A 17,505-nucleotide genomic window follows, 5' to 3' on the forward strand; every position below is an offset into this window, starting at 1 on the left:
CATTGTACAGGCCATTACCCTCTGACCCCACTGAGGGTTACCAAAAGAAACTACACCATTTGCTCAAGAAACTCCCTGAAAAAGCACAGGAACAAATTTGCACAGACACACCCCTAGAACCCCTACCAGGGGTATTCTATCTGCTACCCAAGATCCATAAACCTGGAAATCCTAGACACCCTATCATCTCAGGCATTGGCACCCTGATAGCAAGATTGTCTGGCTATGTAGACTCTCTCCTCAGGTCCTACACTACCAGAACTCCTAGCTATCTTCAAGACACCACTGACTTCCTGAGGAAACTACAATCCATTGGTGATCTTCCAGAAAACACCATCCTGGCCAAATGGATGTAGAAGCGCTTTACACCAACATTACACACAAAGATGGACTACAAGCTATCAGGAACAGTATCCCCGATAATGTCACGGCAAACCTGGTGGCTGAACTTTGTGACTTTGTCCTCACCCACATCTATTTCACATTTGTGGAAAATGTATATCTTCAAGTCAGTGGCACTACTATGGATACCCGCATGGCCCCACAGTACGCCAACATTTTTATGGCTGACTTAGAACAAGGCTTCTTTAGCTCTCGTCCTCCAACACCCCTACTCTACTTGCGCTACATTGATCTGCGCTTCATCATCTGGACCCAGGGAAAAGAACCCCTTGAGGAATTTCACCATGATTTCAACGATTTCCATCCCACCATCAACCTCAGCCTGGACCAGTCCACACAAGAGATCCACTTCCTGGACCCTACAGTGCTAATAAGCGATGGTCACATAAACACCACCCTATACTGGAAACCTACTGACCATGATACTTAAATACATGCCTCCAGCTTTCATCCAGACCACCTCACATGATCCATTGTCTGCAGCCAATCCTAAAATACAACCGCATTTGCTCCAATCCCTCAGACAGAGACAAACATCTACAAGATCTCTATCAAGCATTCTTAAAACTACAATACCCACCTGCTGAAGTGAAGAAACAGACTGACAGAGCCAGAAGAACAACAAGGAGTCTGGTGGCACCTTAAAGACTAACAGATTACCAGAGCCAGAAGAATACCCATAAGTCATCTACTACAGGACAGGCCCAAAAAAAGAAAGCAACAGAACGCCACTAGCCGTCACCTTCAGTCCCCAACTAAAACCTCTCCAGCGCATCATCGAGGATCTACAACCTATCCTGAAGGACGATCCCTCAGTCTCACAGATCTTGGAAGACAGGCCAGTCCTTGCTTACAGATAGCCCCCCAACCTGAAGCAAATACTCACCAGCAACCACACATCAAAAACACTAACCCAGGAACCTGTCCTTGCAACAAAGCCCGTTGCCAACTCTGTCCACATATCTATTCAAGGAACACCATTATAGAACCTAATCATATCAGCCACACCATCAGAGGCTCATTCACCCGCACATCTACCAATGTGATATATACCATCATGTGCCAGCAATGCCCCTCTGCCATGTACATTGGCCAAACCAGACAGTCTCTACGCAAAAGAATAAATGGACAGAAATCAATTATATCGTCAGGAATTATATCATTCAAAAACCAGTCGGAGAACACTTCAGCCTCCCTGGTCACTCAATTACAGACCTAAAAGTCGCAATTCTTCAACAATTTTTTTTTTTCAAAAACAGACTCCAACTGGAAACTGCAGAACTGGAATTAATTTGCAAACTGGACACCATTAAATTAGGCTTGAATAAGGATTGGGAGTGGATGGGTTATTACATAAAATAAAAACTATTTCCCCATGCTAATCTCTCCCGACCACCTTCTTGTCAACTGTTTGAAATGGGCCATCCTGATTATCACTACAAAAGCTTTTTTCTCCTGCTGATAATAGCCCACCTTAATTGATTAGTCTCGTTAGAGTTGGTATGACAACTCCCATTTTTTTATGTTCTCTGTATATATCTTCCTACTGTATTTTCCATTGCATGCATCTGATGAAGTGGGCTTTAGCCCATGAAAGCTTATGCCCAAATAAATTTTTTAGTCTCTAAGGTGCCACAAGTACTCCTCATTCTTTTTGCTGATACAGACTAACATGGCTACCACTCTGAGATCTAACTGTGCGGCAGAGAACTCCACTCAAATTCTCTCCCCACCACACTGCTTTCCAGACCAATCAATACACTATCCTTTATTTTTATATTAAACTCAATTTGTTTTATACTGTTCCCATATCTTAAATTGCTGCAGATATCATGACAATAAGTAACTGCCTTGTAGTATATATCAGGGGAAAGCTGAAGGTTTTGGATGTGTGGACAGGTTGGGGCTTTGGGCACCCAGGAAAGCATGGGAAGTTACTATAGGTTTTAGTACCCAGAAGACAACCAAGACTTCTGGTACTATGCAAAGGATGCTTCTTACCTTATCCTCCCGGTTTTCAGCAAAGGCAGAGATCACTTTAAAATGTCTATGTATGTTTGTGGGTAGGGGGTGATTTCTTGCTCTCCATCACAGCAACATTTGACAATAATTAGATGTGCCACTACACCCTGCTCCAACCTCTCTGCTATATCCAATAATGATGAATAAGCACACTAGCCTGATATTTTTCTAAAATAATCCACAGCTAACTGGATAATTTTGACATTTAAGCAGTCATCAGATTTCTGAATTAATACCTCACTGATAGGAGCAAGGCAGGGTAGTACACATCTCTGAGAGCCATTGTTTCAAGCCGTCTGCAGATTCAGGCAGACATCACTGTATAGTTTATATTTAATTCAGATTTTGAATGTCATCAAAAGGAGTACAGAATAAATAGGTACTGGATTTCTAAGGGTGACATGGTATTACAAATAAATGCAATATTTATCTAATCTCAAATAATAGCCCATAACAGTCTCACAGAACCAATACTGCAATGTTGGAATCTTCACTGCTAGAAAGCACTAGTCTGTTCATTTTTATAAGGGTGTGGAGTATGGTTGAATGGTTTAGAGACAACAAATCCTGCATCTTGGCAGGGGGTTAGACTAGATGACCTTTTCGGTCCCTTCTAACCCTAAGGTTCTATGACTTAGCTTTCATTTTAAAAGAAGGTTAACATTCTGAAGTACAATTAAGTGATACATTCAAAAAGAATTATTATGTACCAATATATGGTGCTGCATAATCACATTATACATCATTCCTGATCTTAATGTTAGCACAATTTGTAAATCAGCATGGTTGGCATTTGCACAGGAAAACATTACCCAATCGCAATAAATACAGCAGAGCTTTAAAATTGTTGTGCAGTTGTGAGGATCATTCAACTTTAAAGATGGAACAAGTTACATCATACCACACAAAGAATATGTCAAACAACATCGGAGTTCAAAGAGAATGGATTAATATCCAACCTTCCTCTATTTGCACCAGAGGTAATCTCTAAGAGAGGGGCAGCAGTTTAGGCCTCCCTTAGCTTGTCAGCCACTGAAGGCAAATTGGCAGTCTACCTCCTCTTGTGGATGCAAACACATGACTGAGGAAGGGGCCAGAAAGCAAACAAGAGACAGGTGGAGTTGGGAGCAGAAGACTGAACAAGGTAGGGGAGATTAGGTGAAGGGATCAAAAACAAAACACATAGGTTGAGGTCTAAAATAAAATCCCAGGATTGGAGAAATGCAGAAGGAAGAGCACTGAGAATCAATAAAGGAAGTTTTTGGGTGGAAATTGCATTGTGTTTCTTTCTATTGCAAATCCATTTAACTAACGCATTTAGACTGGAAACCAAAGATGCAGAATTGTAACCTTCCCCCCACAATCTATTTCTGAGTTTGATTTTTTGAATGCTCCCATCCTATGACAAGAGTGGATTTAAAGTTGTGGAGAATTGTGACTTTTGTATTACAACTGAAGCTCTGTTTTTGATTTCTGTTCAGAAATGGAGTGTAGAAAATGAACAGTAGTGTGAACTTCTAACAATACAGCTGTGAATTATGTTGCAGTGAGCTTATTCTTGTAACAAGCAATTGAAAACAGTTAATCTTTGCTCCTGAAGATTTTACAGAAGAGTGAAAGCAAGCAAAATGGCTTCAATATACACCTGAATATGGCAGAAATTTGGAAGTATAAACAGAGAAACTTATTTCAGTGATACTTCTAAACTTAAAGTCTTTCAGGGAAATGGTGAGATAGAAAATGAAAGTAAAAGGAGCCATCGCCCTTTACAATGTTTATTTTTGGGTGTGTGTTGCGGCAGTGAACCGTAGAAACACAACATTTAAACGGCACTTTAAAAGTTCAAAGAGCTTTACAACAGTAATCCTCATTACAGTGAGGTAGACACAAATACTACCACTTTACAGATCAGGAAATTGAGACAGACGGTGAAGACTATGCAGCAACTCACACAGCATAACAGAGACTAGAACTCAGACCTCCCAAAACTGGCAGACTATACTGCTCCTCATAGGGAACTATGAGCTAGGTATGGAAGAGATGTTTTAGACCATCCACTAATGGCACTTACATATAAGTGATAAGTGTCTTTAAGAACTGTAACAAATAAAGCTCCATCATCCTGCACAATCCCCTCATCAGTTTTATCCATTTTCTATAGTTTGTTTTGTTTGTACAATCTTGAAGATACAACAAAGCACACATGATGCTTAACTGGTTAGCACTTATACCATACAGCCCTTTTCACCTTCAAAGTACTGAGCATTTATTAACCCTACCAAACCCTGTAGGGAAAAACCTGGTTAGAGAAAAATTCCACAATACTATAAAAGTCGTTCCAAACACAACATCAAATTGCAAAGAATATTAAACTACTAGAAATATTAAGTATCTTATGTACAGTTGATCAAACCCACAAGAAACATGCTGATTGCCTAAATCAGTGGTAAGAGCCTATGCAATATATAAAGCAGAAAACTGAGCAAACACAAATAAATAAATAATTGTCACACAAAGCCCCAAATCTTACCTGGTTCCCGATTTATTTCTATATCAAAGAAGCACTGAGGCCGGTCCTGCGCCCCCATGGCAGCAGGGAGCTCCAGCCCCTCTCCTCCTCGCCACCTTGACACAGAAGAGAACAGAATAAACCAGGAGACATTCAGCACATCTTAAGATCCCGCCCCAGTGAGGGACTCTATCCTATTCTAGTCAAGTCCTTGTATTACAGTCCCCAAACTGAGCCAAGAAGGGATGGAAACAACAACACTGTATCATTTCCAATCCTGGAAACAACAGCACCCCACATCTCCCATCCTCCAAAAGCAGCCAATAATGACTCGTGCTTTAATGAGATGAGACAAAATGAAATAAAGGTTTATTATTATTAATAATGATGAGTATCTCTCACTGACAAGCAGGGAGCGAAGTGGGCCTTTGCCCTTACACACCCTAGGGAACTGGAATGGAAGAACAGACTCCTTTCTGATCACTGGAAATTCGGACGAGCAAAGAATGTGAACTCCTGTCCCCAAATCATTCAGAGTTGAGGGCAGGTTGGGAAACCTGCTCCACTTTGGTACAAATATTGCAAAAGATGGGTGAGAACTCTGCTTACTGCCCCTTCCTCAGGAATTTGGGGTGGGGAAGCGAGGAATCTGGGTACGTGGGGATGCTAAGTCCTTCCCTGCTGCTTCCCCTACTTTAGGGGGAATTTGGGTGTGTGGGGGGTTAAGATCTTTCCCTATCCCCCCACTTTTTTAGTGAATTTGGAGGGAGAGTTCAACTCCTACCCTGCTGCCCTCCCTTTGGGCAATTTGGGGGTGAGTGTATGAGGAAGTTAAGATCCTTCCCTGCTGCCCCCACTCTGTAGGAGATAGGATGGAGAGTTAGGTCCCTTCCACACACACCTTTTAGGGGAATTTGAGAGGTGTGAGCCCCCTGCCTTGCTTTCCCCCCTTATAGGAATGTGTGTGGAGCTTGGGGAATACACTGCCTCCCTTGGGAATGTGTCACTGAAGAGTTGGGGAAGTCCTTTCCTGCTGCCTCCCCCTTACAGGAACGCAGGGATATGCACAGGGGAGGGGGGAAGAAGGGGCTGCTGGGAGGAGAGCAAGCTCCTCCGGGAGTGAGGGGGAGCAGAGGAGGGAAAAGCAAGCTCCTATCTACACATCCCCCTCTCCTCCTTCCACCTCCCACTCCTGTGTGTCCCCACTACTCCACCCCCACCTCCCCTCAACACAGGCATTGTGCTCACCACCACACCCTGCACCTCTACCCAGGAGGGATGTGCCTGGGCCCTCCCCTCCATCCTCCTTGACCCACACCAGGAGAGGACAGAGCAGATCCCAACTGTAATCCTGTGAGAACACACGTCTCATGTTTTCCACCCTCATGTGGCAGTAAAAGGGCAGGGGTAATAAATGGAAATTGCTGGTACAGGTTTCAAATCAGCACTCCCCCATTCACACACACTCTGCCCCCTCTAGTGCCCTGCATACTCCCCCTGGCATGGGCTCATTCTGCTCATGTACAAACACCCCCTCCTCCGTGCTGTCCCACCTATCAGTCAAGGTCAGCGCAAGCACCCCCCCGCACAAGCACCACCCTTCCCCCAGCAGGCTGGACCCCTCCCACACCAAGAAGGGATAGAAACAATCACACTGTCTCACTGCCAACCCGGGCACAGCAACACCCTCCTCTGCCCCACAGCAATGTCTAGTTTTGTACCCAGATGAGACACAGCATCAGATAAAGGTTTACTGTTCTGAACAATAAAGAGCACCTCTCCCTGGCAGATGGGGGCAAGAGGGCCCTTGCCCTCTGACCCACCCCAGTGAATTAGAAGTGGGGAGCAGACACCATTTAGATCACTGGGAATTGGGGGAAAACAAAGACCCTAGACTCCTGCCCCCACATCAGTGGCAGTAGGAGGCAAGTTTGGGGACCCTGTTCCCACTTTGGTAAAGACACTGTGGAGGAAGAGCAAGGGCTCTGCTTGCCGACCCCTCCTCCTCCCTTAGGAATTGGGGGTGGGGGGAAGCAAGGGATCTGGGTTTCTGGGAGGTTATGCTTCTTCCTTGCTGCCTCCTTTGGAGGATTTAAATATGTTGGGAGTTAATATCTTCCCCTGCTGCCATCCCTCTCTCCCCATTTTGAACAATTTGGGTGGTGGTAGGGGGGATGCAGCAGAGTCCTAGACGGTTCCTTACTCAGGGAACCTGACCATACCCGGTTATCTACATGCGTGGTCACAACACCACGCCCACTTCCCCATTATTCACAAGGGGGTGGGGGGATTCCCTTTGTTAGTCTCCTTAATGCTCTCTCCAGCTGGGGGATCAAAATGGAAGTCACAAACACCCCACACTTTTGAGGATACTCTCTCCCTGAGGTCTCAGAAGAAGGGAGGTGGTGAGCTACAGCGCGGCAAACAACCCAGTCCCTTAAGTTATGGGTTTGGGTAATTCGCTCTGGCTAGGTCTCTGTAGCAAGCTCAGCCTATCTGTCTTACCCTGGGAGTCCGCTGTACTCTTCTCAGGGTCACGGAGAAGGTCTCCTGCCTAAGCCTTCCCTCTGCACCGTCAGCAACCACTCCTGCGGTCTGATGCTTTAGAGTGATCTTGCTCCTCCCCGCCCCACTGCAGTTTCCCCACTTTCATGCACGATCGACAAGGCCCGAGGGGTGGGGCTAGACCTACAAAAGTCTCTCTGGCCTATTCCTCATCCCTAGGGACTATACCCCGTCACAAGGGGCTTAAGATCATTTCTGGCTACTCCTACATTGTGGGAGTTGGAAGGAGAGTCAGGACTCTTCTCCATGCACCCTTCAGGGGAATTTAGGAGGGAGGGATTGCCTTATTGCCCCTCCCCTTATAGGAACACATACGGAGCTAGGGGAAGACACTACCTCCTATGGGAATGTGTCATGGGGGAGAAGTGGGGAGGCCTTTTCCTAATACCTCTTCCCTAGAGGAAGGAGGGGGGGAGAACCCCACCCTCCCTCTGTGTGGTGAATGGAGGGGTGACCCCCACTGGGAATTAGGGGGGACCTGTGGGAACTAATAGGCCTCTCCTCCCCCTCACAGGGAACTAGGAGGCGACCCTGTATGAACTAATCGGCCTCCCCTCCTCCCCACTGGGAAAAGGGGAATGACCCCGTGGGAACCAGCGGGCCGACTGGCCCCACTCCGCCGCGTCCCCTCATCATCACCACAGGCACTGCGCTCGCCCCCGCGCGCCCTGTTGGTGAAGACGGCGCGCGCGCGCCCCCGCGACGAGAACGGATTCCACGCTGTAATCCCGCGAGAACACGCCCGTCTCGTGTTTGCCGCCCGGCCCATGATGTGGCAGTCAGAGGGGCCGGGGGAACGAAGGGAGGTGACTGGGGTCGCGGGCTCCTTAGCAGCGCCCCTTCCGCACACGCTCTGCCCCGGCCGGGGCCCCGCCGCCTCCCGCACAAATACCCGGCCGGACACGGCTCCGAGGCCCCTCTTCCCCCCCCGAAGGGACGGAAGCGCGACCCCAGTGTCCCAGCAGCTCGCCCCCCCCCAGCAATGGCTCGTGCTGTACCCAGAGGGGACCCAGCACTGGATAACGAGCGCCTCTCCCTGGCGAGTAGGGGGAGGGAGGCGGCCCTTGAGTCCTGACCCACCGGGGGGCGGACACCGCTTGGTCAATGGGGAGGGGGGGGAGACCCTCGACTCCTGCCCCCACATCACTGGGAGGTTTGGGGATCCTGCTCTCCCGCTGGTGCGGACATTGGGGAGGACGAGCGAGGGCTCTGGCTGCTGCTGCCCGCGCCTCCTTCCCCGGGAACTGGGGAAGTTGGGGGGGGGGGGGGGGGGTGCTGGGGGCCGGCTGCCCCCCCCTTGGGGGGGCTTGGGGGGGTGTGGGGGGGGGGGGTTTAAGCTCTTCCCCCGCTGCTCCCTCTGGGGCAGTTCAGAAGCAGATCCCTTCCTGCTGCCCCCACTGGAGCCAGGACCCTTAGGGGAACGGGGGGGGGAGTGAGCCCCCGCCTAGCTGCCCACCCCCCCCAATAGGAACATGTGTGGCGCTGGAGAAGACACCGCCCCCTACAGTAAGGGGGGGGGCGGGGAGGCACTTTCCTGCTGCGCCCCGCTTACAAGGGGGGGGTGAGGATCCCACCCTCAGTGGTGACTAGAAGGGCGACCCCGTGGGAACTAATAGCCCCCACCAGCAATGAGGGGGTGACCCCGTGGGAACTAGCAGGTCTCCCCTCCCCCTTGGGGGAGATTAGCAGCAGCTGCGTCCTTACCTGGCCGCGCCTTCGCTTTGTTTCCCTTCCCCAGTTCCTCCCCCCGTGTGAGGAGCCGGAGCCACCGGCCCCAAACGTCAATAACGGGCCGACTCCCCTCCCCTCTGCTCTGCTCTCCCGCGCGTCCCCGCCCCCTCCCCTCTTCACGGGCGCGGCGCTCGCCACCGCGCCGTGCCTGCGCACGCGCCCAGGGCCAAGAGGAAAGCTTGCGCTTTGCCCCCTGGGCCCCGCCCCCGTCGCGCGCGCGCGCCTCGGACCAACGGTCGCTGCTGCTCCGGTCAGGAGCAGTGAGAGGGGCGGGGGCGAGAGCAGTGAGGGGAGGTGGCTGGGGCCGGTTTCACAAGCGCCCCTGCCCCGCTACACACCCTCAGCCCCTTCTCGTGCCCCACGTCTTCCCCCGGCCTGGGCTCCTTCTCCTCACGTACAAACACAACCCGTCTTTCCACCCCCGCCCTTGGGGGGAACTAGGGGGGGGGGGTTATGATCTTATGATCCTCCTCTGCTGCCCCCCCCCCCCCTTCGGGGAAATTTGGATGTGGGGGTAAGAGTCTGTTACCAAACCCCACTGCCAACTCTCATCTTCTTGGGCTCACAGTGTTTCCCTTTGTATGTGTCCATATCAGCCTTTTGTAACACTCCACTCAGACTTCCAGAAAGAGCCACAGTACTTCACATTGGGAATGCTCAGAGACTAAACACAGGCATAAGCATAGACTCCCATTTTTATTCCGTCATTTCATCTGTACAGTCACATGCATCACAGTATCGTGATTCCTATTATCAAACCCACCGACCCCTATGCCTACCTTCATGCCGCCAGCTTCCATCCCGGACACACCACACGATCCATCGTCTACAGCCAAGCACTGAGATACAACCGTATCTGCTCCAACCCCTCAGACAGAGACCAACACCTACAAAATCTTCACCAAGCATTCTCAAAACTATGATATCCGCATGAGGAAATAAGGAAACAGATCAACAGAGCCAGACGTGTATCCAGAAGCCTCCTTGTAGTGTTCCAAGACTGCAAGACAAGCCCAAGAAAGAAACAACAGAACTCCACTGGCCATCACATACAGTCCTCAGCTAAAACCTCTCCAATGTATCATCAGTGATCTACAACCCATCCTGGACAACGATCCCTCACTTTCACAGGCCTTGGGTGGCAGGCCAGTCCTCGCCTACAGACAACCCGCCAACCTGAAGCATATTCTCACCAGTAACTACACACTGCACCATAGTAACTCTAACTCAGGAACCAATCCATGCAACAAACCTCGATGCCAACTCTGCCCACATATCTACACCAGCAACACCATCACAGGACATAACCAGATCAGCCACACCATCACCAGTTCATTCACCTGCACGTCCACCAATGTAATATACACCATCATATGCCAGCAATGCCCCTCTGCTATGTACATCGGCCAAACTGGACAGTCCCTACAAAAAAGGATAAATGGACACAAATCAGATATTAGGAATGGCAATATACAAAAAACTGTAGGAGAACACTTCAACCTCCCTGGACACACAATAGCAGATTTAAAGGGAGCCATCCTGCAGCAAAAAAAACTTCAGAACCGGACTTCAAAGAGAAACTGCTGAGCTTCAGTTCATCTGCAAATTTGACATCATCAGCTCAGGATTAAACAAAGACTGTGAATGGCTAGCCAACTACAAAAGCAGTTTCTCCTCCCTTGGTGTTCACACCTCGACTGCTAGAAGAGGGCCTCATCCTCCCTGATTGAACTAACCTCGTTATCTCTAGCCTGACTCACTTCTGCTTGCATATTTATACCTGCCTCTGGAAATTTCCACTACATGCATCTGAAGAAGTGGGTATTCATCCACGAAAGCTCATGTTCCAAAATGTCTGTTAGTCTATAAGGTGCCATAGGACTCTTTGCTGCTTTTACTTGATTCCTATTCTTACAGTGACCGACACCTTGTATTGCACCCAGAAAGAAGTAACCAGTGCAGAGCTCTGAGCACTGATGAAATATGCTCACAGTAATAATATGCCATCTGGGAGATGAGCTTTTGCCTTCTGCACTTGCTGACCCCCTTCCAGATGCTCTCCAAAGTCAGCACAAATGAGAGCCCATTGTAGTATCTAGCCTGGAGATGAGAACTGTTTTGAAGTCCACATTGAAGAGGAGGGTTCAGAATTCTCCTGGCAACCTTAGATAACAAACATACTATGAGCGAACAGAGGCAAGATGGAAATAAAAAGATATTTTAGAAGTCAGAAATAAAATTGTGACAGAATGGATTGGATTTTGGTTATTTACCAGCTTTATGGCCTTCATCACTATTTCTGAGAACCTCACTAAACAAAAACTCAGATTCTTTCATCTTGACTCATGTTTCGTGATACATTACTATGCACTGTAGTCCCACTGGGGATTCAATTGTTGTGTACTTTCACAGTTTTGTAAAACCATTGGGACTACTTGCAAAGTATCATTTCACTAAATATGAGTAAATATGACAAAATCTGGCCCTAATGGATCTATCTGCACAACAACCCGTGTGAGATAGGGAAGCAATATTATCCCAGTATTATAGATGGAGAACAGATACAGAGTGATTAAATGCCTTGCCCCAGGTCACACAGGAAGTCTGTGGCCGAGCCAGGATTGGAACCCCGATCACCTTGCTTTCCTTTGTCTTCCTAAAGTAACAAATATCACCTGGTATTATTCTTTTCTTTATAACTGAAGTACATCTGTACTAATTCATTTCCCCCTTCCTACATTATCTGATCTTCTAATTTTATTGGAACTTGAACTCTGGGCTAAGAGCAAACAAACAAATTAAAAACACACACATAAAAGACTTGGAAATATGCTAATTATTCTTATTGCAGGTAGCAAAGGATTTCCACCCATTAAAAAAATTTCAAGCCCCAATTACTTTAATAAAGAACTAAATTAAGAAGGTCTGGTGCTCTGGGAAATGAACTCTCATAATCATATCTAGGACAGAAGCTGATAAATATGCAGCTCAGTGGAGGAAAAGATATTATATGAAGAAAAAAGTTTGCTAAGCAATTTTGAGGCCAGTCTTTTGAACCAGATCATGAAATATGTACGCCAGTTGCAAATCATTATTTTTTCATGCTATTCCAATGCTAGGTGCTACTGCAGATGGTGCTTTAGTTGAATTAGGGTCTGATCCTGTGCCCACTGAAATCAGTAACAAAGCCCGGGGCCCTATTGATTTCAATGGGCACAGGGTCAGGCTCCTAGAGGAAGAGAGTACACTCAGTGGTTCATCTCTATAGATAAAGCTGCGTAATTGTTTCTGTTATAAATCTTATTTTTGTTTGTCATAAATTCCTGAAACATTACATTTCTGGTTGAAATTTTCCAGGCTTAGGCCCTAGTCCTGCAAATACCCATGCACAACAGTAGTCCTACTGGCAAATCTGCTTGAAGGTGAATTTTTTTTTGAGAGAGAGAGATTGAACAAACTCGGTTCAGCTATTTTTGAGACTTTCCCCATTATAATACATTGCTTGCCACCATTTATTGAACAGCTGTGCAGCCAAAACAGCTGGGGTTAGAAGGTTCAAATTTGGAAGCTATTCCTCATTGTAGGAAGTGCCTTTGTTCTGGTGACCATTGGTTTAGATATGACCGCAGGAGGGTAGCTAAATAGTTTTAGCTTCTGAAATTTTTTCCATCTTTTTGGAAATTTTGTACAAAAAAGCATTGTGTGAAATTTAAAATGAACAGCGACTTGTCAAATAGTGCTTGCTCTTAAATTTTCCATTGCAGTTAGATAACTTTACTGAATTATTTGTGGTATTACACAGACTTCTCTGAGCCTACTGTACTTGTGATCTGTTTACTGGATGCTGCTTAAGGATCCATATAGAATTTGCACTTGGAGTGCTTCTTAGCTACATAGGGCAGACAAGGAAATGTTTAGACACGGGCCTTACAACACCTGAAATTTATCTGTGTAGGGCTCAAATCACTTCATATAACTGCATATTCTGTAGCTGCTCTACACATAAAAGGCCAGATCCTCATCTGATATCAGTCGATATAGCTCCATTGACTTCAGTGGAACTAAGTCAATCTGCAACATGTGAAGAACTGACCCAGAACTCTGAGTGAGGCCTAGTGAAAGTACAGAATACCAAGGAGAGAACACACTGGACAACAGGAGTAGAAGTTTCATAGCTAAATCTGAAAACTTGCATAACAAAGAAGATCAAAGCAGAATCCAGTGTGTTGCCAGTCATGCAAAAACAGTTTTTTAATTTCTTCTTTCTGGAATGATAATATTGCAGTGCAGAATAACTTAAAAAGTACTTTAATTAGCAAATGCTTCGCTGTTGAGCAAACAAGCAGTTAGGAGCAAAAAGCCAGCAGGCAGTTACCCATTAAGTAAATTCAAACAATGAAAAGGAACTTAATTAAAAATATCCTTGCCAGCTCTTGATTTAAGAGTTCAGAATTTTAAAGGAAACTAAATGGCTTTGGGGTTGGTTCTTTCTTTCTTTCATATGTCAATTTGAAAAGCAACATTAAAAGTCAACATCCAGGTTTATTATCATCTAATCTGTGGTTTCTGTTGACATGGAATGAATCAAGGCTGTCCCTCCAGACAAGGATCTTAGAGAGCAGCAGTTCACTAGATGTTCCATGGTTTGGATGTCTTCTCTACATTGTCATATCCAGCTGTCCTTCATTTTCCATTTGTGTAGTAGGTAATTGCATTGGCTACCCTCACTTGGTTTAGCCCGCTCGTTGAAGCAGTTTACCAGTGTGTGGCTGCTGTCATATGCAAACAGCTACTTGGAGCCACAGGTGAGAGCTGGGTGTAGGTGGGGGCCAAAGTGGATGAACTAATCCCTAAGGAGCACGACAGGTTCATCCAACAGAGGTACTACCCTTCCCTAGTATACACCTCATGCACCATGAGGGTAGCCGATGGGTCTTTTGCCCTCAGCGAGATAGGGAAACTGCCTTTCTCTAGCATGCAAAGACTGTTCCAGTGGACTTGCCGGGGGAAATCAATTTGTGATTCAATGGCCATGAAGGTGGTTCAGCAATCAACGTGCTGTGGCACGTGGAGAGCATGACAAGGCACGGAAGATGTCCTGGTCACCCACTGCAGCTAAGGAAGTCCTCAGCCATAACGATTCTTCATGCCGCTGGAATCTGACTTCCACAGCCGAGAGAGAGGGACTGCCCTCGTGCAACGGTTTTCTCGGACAAAAATTCCCGCACAGGTTTTCTTGCAATTCTCATCCCATTAAGATCTTATCAAATCTCTTCATCATTATTATTCGATCATTCATTCAAGTCCTGCGGCGATGGGGGCCTGACAGAGCAACAGATGGAGATGAACTGGCAGTCACGTAGGCGGCCTTGGGCCATTCAGCTCTGTCCCCGGGGCAGCAGAGAAGTTCGGCAGCATCCTAGAGGACTGAGCGGCCCTTTTTAGGATAGCACTGCTCACCCTTTTTAAGGGAAGGGGCTAGAAAAGGTGCCCAAAACATTGCCTGTCCCATAACATCTGGCCAGACTACCACAGCTGGCAGATCATCCTACAGTGGTTGAAAAACAATAAAGAAGAAAAGACTCACTCTAGGAGCATGGAATGTCCACACCCTTATGGATGGAGGCGAGGCACGAAGGCCTGAGAGAAGAAACAGCTCTTGTCTACAGAGAACTTGACCGGTACAATATTGATATTGCAGCACCGAGGGAGACTAGATTGGCCAGAGAAGGTTCCATCAGTGAGCTAGGAGGCAATTACCCTTTCTTTTGGAAAGAAAAAGCAGAGGATGAAGACAGACTCCATGGAGTCAGATTTGCAATAAGACCACCACTTCTGAAACAACTTCCCGACCTCCCTGTTGGCCTGAATGAACGGCTCATGAAACTTCGATTTCCCCTGACTCCTCTACGGCATGTCACTATCATCAGTGCTTGTGCACCTACACTGACCAGCACAGCGGAAAGCAAGGAACAGTTCTATTCTGACCTGGACTCCATCATCAGATCAACCCCTGCATATGACAAGCTCATCCTGCTGGGAGACTTTAACGCTAGGGTTGGTAGAGACAGCAGTGACTGGAGAGGTGCGATAGGATGAAATGGAGTGGGAAAGATAAACAGCAATGGATTCCTCCTCTTGGGTAAATGTATAGAACACAGTCTGCTCATCACTAACACTATCTTTAGGCAAAATGATAAATATAAAATGACATGGATGCACCCACAGTCCAAACAATGGCATTTGATCGACTACGTTATCACCCGCCAACGAGACATCCGCAATATCAGAATTACCAGAGCTATGTTTGGTGCAGAATGCTGGACAGACCAAAGATTGGTAAGAGCAATGCTGAACCTTCATATAGTCCCTTCACAGCGCAGGTGTCCCAAACTTCATAGAACAGCCTTCAACATAGCAAAGCTCAAGCACACCAACTATCAGGCAAAAAGAAGAACAGGAGTACTTGTGGCACCTTAGAGACTAACAAATTTATTAGAGCATAAGCTTTCGTGGACTACAGCCCACTTCTTCGGATGCATATAGAATGGAACATATATTGAGGAGATATATATACACACATACAGAGAGCATAAACAGGTGGGAGTTGTCTTACCAACTCTGAGAGGCCAATTAATTAAGAGAAAAAAAACTTTTGAAGTGATAATCAAGCTAGCCCAGTACAGACAGTTTGATAATAAGTGTGAGAGTACTTACAAGGGGAGATAGAGTCAATGTTTGTAATGGCTCAGCCATTCCCAGTCCTTATTCAAACCGGAGTTGATTGTGTCTAGTTTGCATATCAATTCTAGCTCAGCAGTCTCTCTTTGGAGTCTGTTTTTGAAGTTTTTCTGTTGTAATATAGCCACCCGCAGGTCTGTCACTGAATGACCAGACAGGTTAAAGTGTTCTCTCACTGGTTTTTGAGTATTTTGATTCCTGATGTCAGATTTGTGTCCATTAATTCTTTTGCGTAGAGACTGTCCGGTTTGGCCAATGTACTTGGCAGAGGGGCATTGCTGGCACATGATGGCATATATCACATTGGTAGATGTGCAGGTGAACGAGCCCCTGATGGTATGGCTGATGTGATTAGGTCCTATGATGATGTTACTTGAATAGATATGTGGACAGAGTTGGCATCGGGGTTTGTTACAAGGATAGGTTCCTGGGTTAGTGGTTTTGTTCAGTGATGTGTGGTTGCTGGTGAGTATTTGCTTTAGGTTGGGGGGTTGTCTGTAAGTGAGGATAGGTCTGTCTCCCAAGATCTGTGAGAGTAAAGGATCATCTTTCAGGATAGGTTGTAGATCTCTGATGATGCGCTGGAGAGGTTTTAGTTGGGGGCTGAAGGTGACAGCTAGTGGTGTTCTGTTATTTTCTTTGTTGGGCCTGTCTTGTAGAAGGTGACTTCTGGGTACTCGTCTGGCTCTGTCAAACTGTTCTTTCACTTCAGCAGGTGGGTATTGTAGTTTTAAGAATGCTTGATAGAGATCTTGTAGGTGCTTGTCTCTATCCGAGGGATTGGAGCAAATGCGGTTATATCTTAGAGCTTGGCTGTAGACAATGGATCGTGTGGTGTGTCCTGGATGGAAGCTGGAGGCATGTAGGTAAGTGTAGCGGTCAGTAGGTTTCCGGTATAGGGTGGTATTGATGTGACCATCGCTTATTAGCACAGTAGTGTCCAGGAAATGGACCGCTTGTGTGGATTGATCTAGGCTGAGGTTGATGGTGGGATGGAAATTATTGAAATCATGGTGAAATTCCTCAAGGGCTTCTTTTCCATGGGTCCAGATGATGAAGATGTCATCAATGTAGCGCAAGTAGAGTAGGGGCGTTAGGGGACGAGAGCTAAGGAAGCGTTGTTCTAAGTCAGCCATAAAAATGTTGGCATATTGTGGGGCCATGCGGGTACCCATAGCAGTACCGCTGACTTGAAGGTATATATTGTCCCCAAATGTGAAATAGTTGTGGGTGAGGACAAAATCACAAAGTTCAGCCACCAGGTTAGCTGTGACATTATCAGGGATACTGTTCCTGATAGCTTGTAGTCCATCTTTGTGTGGAATATTGGTGTAGAGGGCTTCTACGTCCATAGTGGCCAGGATGGTGTTTTCTGGAAGATCACCGATGGATTGTAGTTTCCTCAGGAAGTCAGTGGTGTCTCGAAGATAGCTGGGAGTGCTGGTAGCGTAAGGTCTTAACACAGAGTCTACATAACCAGACAAGCCTGATGTTAGGGTGCCAATGCCTGAGATGATGGGGCGTCCAGGATATCC

At 46.8% G+C, this 17,505-nt stretch overlaps 1 protein-coding gene across 5 annotated transcripts in view; it reads right to left on the bottom strand.

Moving 5' to 3' along the window:
* The window catches only part of NKTR (natural killer cell triggering receptor), a 76,186-nt gene extending 66,889 nt beyond the window's left edge, over positions 1 to 9,297 (bottom strand). For 4 of the 5 annotated variants that reach the window (XM_034759837.1, XM_034759836.1, XM_034759835.1 and 1 more), the window contains exons 1-2: positions 9,203 to 9,297; positions 4,955 to 5,049 (exon numbers count right to left, since the gene is read on the bottom strand). In XM_034759837.1, the coding sequence (XP_034615728.1) occupies positions 4,955 to 5,012 (58 nt within the window). In that variant the 5' untranslated portion in view covers positions 5,013 to 5,049; positions 9,203 to 9,297. Of the gene's footprint in view, positions 1 to 4,954; positions 5,050 to 7,438; positions 7,511 to 9,202 lie in introns of those variants that run through there. The other variant, XM_034759834.1, reaches the window with a different exon arrangement.
* Positions 9,298 to 17,505: the final 8,208 nt, after the last annotated feature.

This window comes from Trachemys scripta, chromosome 2, assembly GCF_013100865.1.
Source record: "Trachemys scripta elegans isolate TJP31775 chromosome 2, CAS_Tse_1.0, whole genome shotgun sequence".
Classification (NCBI taxonomy): domain Eukaryota; kingdom Metazoa; phylum Chordata; order Testudines; family Emydidae; genus Trachemys; species Trachemys scripta.